The sequence below is a fragment of the Taurulus bubalis genome (genome assembly GCF_910589615.1).
Source record: "Taurulus bubalis genome assembly, chromosome: 8".
NCBI lineage: Eukaryota > Metazoa > Chordata > Actinopteri > Perciformes > Cottidae > Taurulus > Taurulus bubalis.
This window is the reverse complement of record NC_136596.1, coordinates 28,168,176-28,177,458: the sequence shown is the minus strand read 5'-3', so window position 1 is coordinate 28,177,458 and position 9,283 is coordinate 28,168,176. Positions and strand designations below refer to the sequence as shown.

The following is a 9,283-nucleotide window of genomic DNA, read 5'->3' as shown; positions in this document are numbered from 1 at the left end:
TCTCTGACTACTGGTGGCACGTCTTTGACTACTAGTGGCACATCTCTAGGGGTCTAGGGGTCAGACTATTGCCACTAGTCAGAGAAGTGCCAGTAGTTGTCACAGGAGTCTACTGCTTAACTTATAACCCGCTTCACAAAGACAGGGGGTTGAAATGGAAGCAGGTTTTCGTGCTTTTTTGGAGATCTCAGAATATTCTGCCTTGGTTTTAATCCAGAACACCAGCAGAGTTGAAACATACTTAAGTTTCATTTCTGGGGTAATGTAACCTCCTGACATGTGTCAAGAGGTTCCGTCTGAGGTTTTGCACAGACGGATGTATTCGGTCAAAACATTTCAACAACAAAAATGTCATTCACTCTTTCTGTGCGACCAGGTACTAAGGGAACCACGGACCGGTACCGGGTGGAATGAGCATCCCAGTAATTTTCAACCCAACTCCTTGTCCTTGGTCATGGAGCCACAGCAGAAAAAACTTCATCATTCTCAAAAGTCTGACCCTTTGCTTTTTTATTAACAGCATGTACTTGTACTTTTACATTTAATATCAGAAAATTACTTTTGATACTTAAGTACAGTAAATATCAGATACGTTAAGACTTTTACCTCAAATTCTAATAGGTGACTGTCACTTTTACTGGAGTCATTTTCCAGTAAGGTATCTTTACTTTTAGTTTGGCTTTGGGGTAATTTATACACCACTGCTGACACCTAATACTACATATAAGGAGAGCATAAGTGGAGATATTATTCAACTTGCACATGTACAATTTCATAAAGTGTCAATAAGAGACGGCAAAATACATTTAAATACATTTAGACTAACATGTCAGTGGTTCGGAACGAGTGCCGTTCGCTTGCCGCTGTCCTGACAACTAAATGACGCCTGCCACAGACTTACCACCAGTGGCGGGCCGTGGATTTTTTAACTTGGCCTGCAGTGGATCAGCAGTTAGCAGACCGACAGGCAGGAGGAACATACAAGACAGCAGCTGTGCAATGAGAAAATAAGCTAATAGGGAAAAATATTTATAATGTTGTAGTGTATTTGTGAAAAACAATTACATTATAAAATATATATAACTTTTAATTATTAATTTAAAATTAAAAAATACATTATAAAATAGCTATAACTTTGTGATTCTGTTTAGGCCAGCAGAGAAGGCTTACAGGCCATGACAGCCACCACTGCTTGCCACAGACTTGCTACTGTCAGTAATCACACTCACTGTCTCTCCTTTTCTTTCCGCAGAGCATGAACAAAGCACCGAACACACTGTGGTTGGTTAGTTATGGTTTGGTTTGTTGAAGCTAGATATATGTATATATATTTTTGTTGTTTTTGTTATTTTATTTAGTAGTGTTATTTGTTGATAGGGCAAGTGGTAGACATCCTGATCCACACTCCCTACCAGTAGGTGGCGGTAATGTACTAAAAAAACTTAAAGAAGAAGAAGCACGGAACACATCCTCCGCGGGTGTTTCTGACGGACTGTTTACGCAGCTACAACACCGGAAGTCTCCTTTTTGCGGCACAGAGCGTAATGTGTTGGAGTGTTGTGGAGCATCCTTCCTCCATCACGCCGTGAGTCCGCAGAGGGCACCATGTTCGCGGGGCTGCCGGAGCTCGGCATCTCCAACGGAGAGGACCTGAAGGAGACGCTTACCAACTGCACCGAGCCGCTGAAAGCCATCGACCAGTTCCAGGTGAGCGCACGGGTCCTCTACCGTGACGTGTGTTCATGGCGGAACATTTAGGAGTAACGAAAACCACTTAAAATGTCTGAGACTGCTCGTGCTTTTATCTTGAAGAAAGCCGCGTCGCTATTGGACGTCATGAGTGACGTCAGAGTGGTAGATGGAGAGCTAACCGCTGTACAGCGACTACAATGAGAGAGACAACGATGCTCTGAGCAACAGAGGAAGAGGAGAAAATAGCAGTCGTTGTTATAAGTACTTGGAAGCTTCGATTTAAACGGGAACAGCTTCCGGTTCCTGTGTCAAGAGTTTCACAATAAAAGCAGCCGAGGACGAGCCGGAATTCACTTTAGCAAAAATCTTCTTCAGACAATGGAGCCAGAAGGTTAGTTTAGGGTTAGCACTGTTGGAACATCAGTTTAAGTAATCCCAGTTTAAACCTCTTCACTCAGACAAGGGCTGGTGGGATGTGATCCATACGATCCCTGGAGTGATGAACTCTGCTAGAGGATGTTGTGTTTTCTTATGTACCCTTAAAGTGATATCAGAGCTACCATTAGCATAGCAGCCAGTCTGATCTACAGCCAACAAAAGACTATATCGTTTAACATGACGACACAATAAAATAAAGCACTTAATTTTAGAACAATGAACTGAATATCCTGCAGCTTTATATTCAGGTGTGAAGTGATGTCAACCAAAAAAAAGACAAACAGACTTCAGTCAAACTAAACTCCAAAGCAAGTGGCAATGTACCGATGTTCAAGATGCGAGATTAGCCGATGATAATCTCAGATGTGCACACTTTCTCTGTAGATGCCACATTATTCTAAGCCATTTGAATGATGTGTCACACGTCTTAATTACGTTGTGTTCTAGCTGATATCAGCCATTGCAAATAAGCATGGAAACCTGTATTCAGCTGTCTCTGACCAGCCAGAACTCACCCCCGGTGAGTCTTTAACGCCACACGTGTCCGCAGATGGAGAACGGCATCCTGCTGCCGACCCTGCAGTCGGCTCTTCCCTTCCTCGATCTGCACGGAACGCCTCGGCTGGAGTTCCACCAGTCCGTCTTTGACGAGCTTCGAGAAAAGCTGATGGAGCGAGTCGCCACCATTGCAGAGGGCAAGGAAGAGGACAGGTGTGCCACTGGTGGTTTTGAACATTGAGTAATGCTTTGAAGGAACCAGCCTGGATGCTACTGTGCTTTGTTCTCCTTCAGGTACGGGAAGCTTGAAGAGCTGCTGGAGAAGAGCTTCCCTCTCGTCAAAATGCCGTCCATTCAGCCAGTGGTGATGCAGGTGCTGAAGCATCTACCCAAGGTACGTGTCTTCAGGGCCACTGCTGGTTATCTGAATGGCCGGTGGGCCGGGTCTCTACTCAAAATATTTGATCTGAGAGGAATCCAAAGGCTTCGAAACTTTGACCGTTGTAGCCCTTCATCTTCATCACATCTTCCTCCTGCAGGTGCCAGAGAAAAAACTGAAGATGGTGATGGCTAACAAGGAGCTGTACAAGGTGTGTGCGGTGGAGGTGAAGCGGCAGATCTGGCAGGACAACCAGGCTCTGTTTGGGGATGAAGTGTCCCCTCTGCTGAAGCAGTACATCGTGGAGAAGGAAGCGGCTCTGTTCAGCAGCGACCTCTCCATCCTGCACAACTTCTTCAGCTCGTCTCCCAAAGCGCGGCGCCAAGGCGAGGTGGGACGTCTCTTTAACATGAACCAAAGTCTTTGAGAGACGTGGATCTCTGTGGCGCCGCTAAGCTTTCCTCGTGTTCCAGGTGGTGCTAAAGCTGACTCAGATGATCGGGAAGAACGTGAAGCTGTACGACATGGTGCTGCAGTTTTTAAGAACCCTCTTCCTGCGAACGCGGAACGTCCACTACTGCACTCTGAGAGCCGAGCTGCTGATGTCTCTTCACGACCTGGACATCAGTGAGATCTGCTCTGTGGACCCCTGTCACAAGGTAAGGACCGGCGGTGACAGGAACCGAACCACTGAAGCGCTCTGCGCTCCAGCATTCATTCTCTTCTGTGTCTCTGCCGTGTGCCGTGACAGTTCACTTGGTGTTTGGACGCCTGCATCCGTGAGAAGTTTGTGGACGGCAAGCGAGCCAGAGAGCTGCAAGGTTTCTTGGACGGAGTGAAGAAAGGACAAGAGCAAGTCCTCGGGTAACGGACGAGAGGCTGGTTTCTGAACGGAGCCGTTGATCATGGATGAACTTACCTTTCTGTGCGTTGCAGGGACCTGTCCATGATCCTGTGTGACCCGTTTGCTTGTAACACCCTGGTTCTGAGTGTCATGAGGAACCTGCAAGAACTGCTGAGTCAGGACGCTTTACCCAGGGTGAGCATAGTGGGCACGAGGACTCTGTTCTAAACCCTCTATAACTTTGTTCTGCTTCACTTTATCCAAGTCAACCTTTGCAGAGAGAATGTTCACATAATGTGCTATAATTTGGGTTAGTGAATGTTCACATATTGAGCTATGATTTGGGTTAGAGAATGTTCACATATTGAGCTATGATTTGGGTTAGTGAATGTTCACATATTGTGTTATGATTTGGGTTAGTGAATGTTCACATATTGAGCTATGATTTGGGTTAGAGAATGTTCACATATTGAGCTATAATTTGGGTTAGTGAATGTTCACATATTGAGCTATGATTTGGGTTAGAGAATGTTCACATATTGAGCTATAATTTGGGTTAGTGAATGTTCACATATTGAGCTATGATTTGGGTTAGAGAATGTTCACATATTGAGCTATGATTTGGGTTAGTGAATGTTCACATATTGAGCTATGATTTGGGTTAGTGAATGTTCACATATTGAGCTATGATTTGGGTTAGAGAATGTTCACATATTGTGTTATGATTTGGGTTAGTGAATGTTCACATATTGTGCTATGATTTGGGTTAGAGTTGGACATTACAGATGCATCATTTCAAAGAAATATTCATCCTGAAAGGCAGACCTGAAACCTTTTTTCTTCATTTACTCTTAACCAGTGACATATAGACTGATATTTACACATCTGAACAAAATCTCACACGTGTACCTTTTATTATAACACCAACATTATTCAAATAGCCCTAGTGGTTGCAGAAATACACCCTTTTTAGTTCGGGGATGATATTTTCGAGGAAAGGGCCTAAAAATAGGTTGTTGTTCAAATGGTTTTAAAGAGGACCCAAACCCCGATGTCTTCCTTTAGGTCCATCCATCCAGCTCTCCCTCTCTTTCCACTGTAGAGTTTCCCCCCTCATTGTAATGTTGTATTGTTTTTGAGCAGGACAGTCCAGACCTGATGCTGCTGCTGAGGATGCTGTCACTAGGTCAAGGCGCGTGGGACATGATTGACAGCCAGGTCTTTAAAGAGCCTCGTCTGGTGCGTCCAGTATACACCTCCTGTGTTCTTCATCGGTTCATAAGCTCTCATCAGACCATCGTGTAATGTATTGTGTGTTTTTCAGCCTCTTCTGGTGCGAGGCCAGATGAGGGTCATTGCATTCAAACCATTGAAATAAACAGACTTTCCCGTGTTCCTCCTCAGGACGTGGAGGTGGTGACCCGCTTCCTGCCGGCCATGATGTCAGTGGTTGTTGATGATCACACCTTCATTGTGGAACAGAAGCTTCCCAGTGAGGAGAAGAGCGCGATGTCGTACCCCACCGCCCTGCCGGAGGCCTTCAGCAGGTAAAGAGCTGCAGGAGGAGAGAGGAGGACGTCACCAAGGCCGGACCAGTGTGCAGCCTAGTTATCATGACTACTATAGAGGCAGCTCTATAATAGGACACTGTCATGTGTGCAGCATTTAAGTCCAAGACAAATGTCCCAACTGGGACAGTAAAGTACATTTTGTTATACTATAAGCATCACAGGTGACAATTAAGCAACAACAGACGACTTATTTTCAGGGACGTCCCATCCTCAAGGATCTACTTCCCGCTGTTGGCCAATGATGATCAGTGTTGTCTTATCCCTCAGGTACCTGCAGGAGAACAGAGTGGCCTGTGAAATGGGTCTCTACTACGTCCTCCACATTGCCAAGCTGAGGAACAAGAACGCCTTGCAGAGGTTACTCCCTGCCCTCGGTGAGTATCGCTCCTAACCGTAAGGATCTCTGAACAGGCATCACCAAAACCACAGCCTCTCAAAGGATGCACCCCGAGCCCAAAATGCAGAAACAATACTGTACAATTACTGTAGGACTCGTCAAAGGAAACGTAGACTAGTCTGCGTTACCTTGACTAGTCAAAGTAATGGTGACTAGTCAAAGTAATGGTGACTAGTCAAGGTAATGGTGACTAGTCAAAGTAATGGTAACTAGTCAAAGTAATGGTGACTAGTCAAAGTAAACGTAGACTAGTCACCATTACCTTGACTAGTCAAAGTAACCGTAGACTAGTCAAAGTAACCGTAGACTAGTCAAGGTAACGTGTCTCTGCCGTCCCCCACAGCGGAGACCTACAACGACATGTCCTTTGGGGACATCTTCCTGCACCTGCTGACGGGACACCTGTCCCTGCTCTCTGACGAGTTTGGATCAGAAGACTTTTGTTCAGTTATCTTCGACGGCTTCCTCCTTACTTCTTTTTCCAGGTGAGCTGATTCTAGCCCGTGACTACAGGCATGCAGGTGGACATGCACTCGTAGCATTACCTTCTGCTTTGTTCTTGTTGCATTTGGCTCAACCCTCTCCTCCATATGACCGTTTAGCTTCTGTCTAAATGTCTTCCAGTAAAGAGAACGTGCACAGACACGCCCTGCGGATGATGCTGCACCTCCACCACAAAGTGCTGCCGTCCTACATGGAGACCTTGATGAAAACGCTGGAACCTCCAAAACAGGTTGGCTTCATTTCTACATTCAGCGTAGAAATGAAAGAGTTGTAGTGACGGGTGACCAGGAAGAGGTCTTTGAATCCTGCACTTCCACAGAGCCAGAGCATCATAGCCCGACAATTACAAATCACAGTCTGCACACGTAGACATCCTCTGTCCCGGGACCTCACATCGGCTTAGGAAAACCCTTTGAGGGAAGGAAAAGAGAAGACGCCTTCATAGAGCAACAGAGGAGGATGACAGGAGAAGAGATGTCATGTGACCAGAATGAACAACGCAAAGAGTTACAGCACATTACATGAAATATAATGAGTAGTAGGATGATGATTACAACTACCAAAAATAACAGCAACAGTAGATCTAGTAGAATGATAATGATAATAAAAGCAATAATAGCACTGCCAATAATAATAGTAATGACACTAATACTAAACATTTACCCACTTTTTACTGTTTACACCCATGTGTGTTGTCTTGAATGTCTTTTTATGTGTGTGTGTGTGTTGTCTTGAATGTCTTTTTATGTGTGTGTGTGTGTGTGTGTGTGTGTGTGTGTGTTGTCTTGACCGTATTGATGTGTGTGTGTGTGTTGTATTGATGCCTGACGCTCTGTGTGTGTGTGTGTGTGTGTGTGTGTGTGTGTTGTCTTGGTGTGTGTGTGTGTGTGTGTTGTATCGATGCCTGACGCTGTGTGTGTGTGTGTGTGTGTGTGTGTGTGTGTGTGTGTGTGTGTGTGTGTGTGTGTGTGTGTGTGTGTGTGTGTGTGTGTGTGTGTGGCCTGGTGTCCACAGAGCAGCGATCCGGTGAAGGAGCTCTACACTCAGCTGACGGAGAAGCTGGACGCCCAGAAGAAGAGCCCCCCGGCCCCGGAGGAGGCTCCGCCCCTGGACCTGGGTCTGCACCCGGTGCCGGCTGCGGCCTCCACCCCCACCACGCCTCTCTGAGCCGGCAGAACCCCAGAGTTCTCCTTCACTGACTGAATGTACATGCAGCCTCCGCCCGGCTCCTCTCTTTCAAAAGGACGTTTTACTACTTGTGCTTTGCTCTGTGACTCTTTTCACGGCGGTTTATAATCTTTAGATGTTTGTCTCTGAGAGGCTCTTCCAGCTCTGACATCGCTTTTTCTAAACTTTGTGTTCTAGCATTATTGTCATGATGTGCATATTCTCCTCATGTCTTTTGGCTATCGGTGTGTGGATTGTGACAAACCTGTAAATAAATGATTCTTTAGAAACACAAAGTGGTGTCTTTGTGTTCCAGATGCACTAAATGTCCAGTGTCTATAGACCTCAATGGGAAAGTGTGTGTGTGTATAAACCTCACTTTGGGTGTGGTGTCGGGGTATATACATACATACATACATACATACATACATACATATGAGACAAATACTACTTCTTTTATCTGTTCATTTCTCCGTTCCATAAGAAACTAAAGAAGTGTTTTTTCTGTAAAGAGGGACCAAACATGTTTGGCCCTGTTGTGTTTCCATTGTGATACAGAAACAGGTGTCTTCATTATGTCAGACTGTACATCAGGAGCAGCTTGAGGCCTCGTGTACGTCCTGCTGCGTTAAACAATCTGCTTCAGACGGCTCCTAGCTGCTGGACATAAAGAATGTCTTGCAAACGGTGAACATGGTCAAACTCCTGAATCCTGTGAATCTTTCCTGTCAGGCTTTGCCTCAAGGGAGCGACCCATAATGCATAGCGCTGTGCTATTATAATGACGATGACAGTGTATATTGCGCCCCTTTCCCACAGCATCCAGCTCCCTTCCACCCTACACACACACACCTCACTTCCTGTCCAAAGCCCCGCCCCCAACATGTCCCTCACAATAAACCATAAAGGAAAGAACTGAAGAAGACAGGGAGGCCTGGGTCCGGATGGATCAGCTCAAGGCGTCTGAAGTCCTGTGCAGCCGGCGGGTTGGTAGAGTGCCACAGCTGGGGAACACGCTCTACACGGAACCAGACCCCAAGACCCCAAAACCCCGAGGACCTCCACACCTAAAGGCTCTGATGATGCCTCTTCCTCGACTTCTTGTGTAATATTCTAAATGCAATATCCCCTCATAACTTTATTCCACCTCTCAAAATGTACAATATTCCCATTTAACTCTCCCCTTTTCCCTCTTTTCACAATCCAGGAACACTCAGGACTAGCCTATTTATTACTGCTATTAAAAAAAGGAAACTGTATCTCATACCTTTCTTGTACATATTACCACCTTGTGTACATTTACCACCACATGCAAGTGTTTTCATATTTTATATTTGTTCTCTTTCTTGTTATAGTGTGTGTTTATTTCCTAAACTGTTGACTCAGAGTCCTGCACAACCTCGTCTTCACACCTCAGACTTCACCACAACTCAAAATGGGTGAATGACGTCATGTAGTGTTAAAGTGTTTGAGTGGTCTGAAGACGAGAACATATCTATATGAATACAGTTCATTTTCCATTTACCATATCAACATTTCATATCAGGACTTCCTTAACTACAAAGACCGATTCAACCTTTTGGTAGCATTGGCTTGTTCAGTCCACTAGAGGGCGCTGAGGACTGGACTGTAGAATGAAGTCCAGCAATGGTGAAACATTATTATTATTATTATTATGGTCACTTTGTGTGCTTGACTGACTAAACTATTTTTTAAGTTATCTTACTAGAGAAAGCAGATGTTGACAAACTGCACCATTTGCAGTTTGAAAGGTAATAAATCACAATATGTTA

The 9,283-nt window shown here is 45.1% G+C and overlaps 1 protein-coding gene across 2 annotated transcripts; it reads left to right on the top strand.

Moving 5' to 3' along the window:
* The first annotated feature begins 1,554 nt into the window (after nt 1–1,554).
* On the top strand, nt 1,555–7,762 carry nelfb (negative elongation factor complex member B). Of its 2 annotated transcripts, none has more exons than XM_079222059.1 (13): nt 1,555–1,707; nt 2,681–2,841; nt 2,923–3,022; nt 3,168–3,398; nt 3,481–3,666; nt 3,759–3,871; nt 3,944–4,046; nt 4,995–5,090; nt 5,256–5,398; nt 5,690–5,796; nt 6,163–6,304; nt 6,444–6,552; nt 7,343–7,762. In XM_079222059.1, the coding sequence occupies exons 1-13, from the start codon at nt 1,606–1,608 to the stop codon at nt 7,520–7,522; spliced, it is 1,773 nt and encodes a 590-aa protein (XP_079078185.1). In that variant the 5' UTR covers nt 1,555–1,605; the 3' UTR covers nt 7,523–7,762. The 2 variants fall into 2 exon arrangements, with proteins under 2 accessions (XP_079078185.1, XP_079078186.1); XM_079222060.1 differs by having other exon boundaries at nt 7,338–7,762.
* Nucleotides 7,763–9,283: the final 1,521 nt, after the last annotated feature.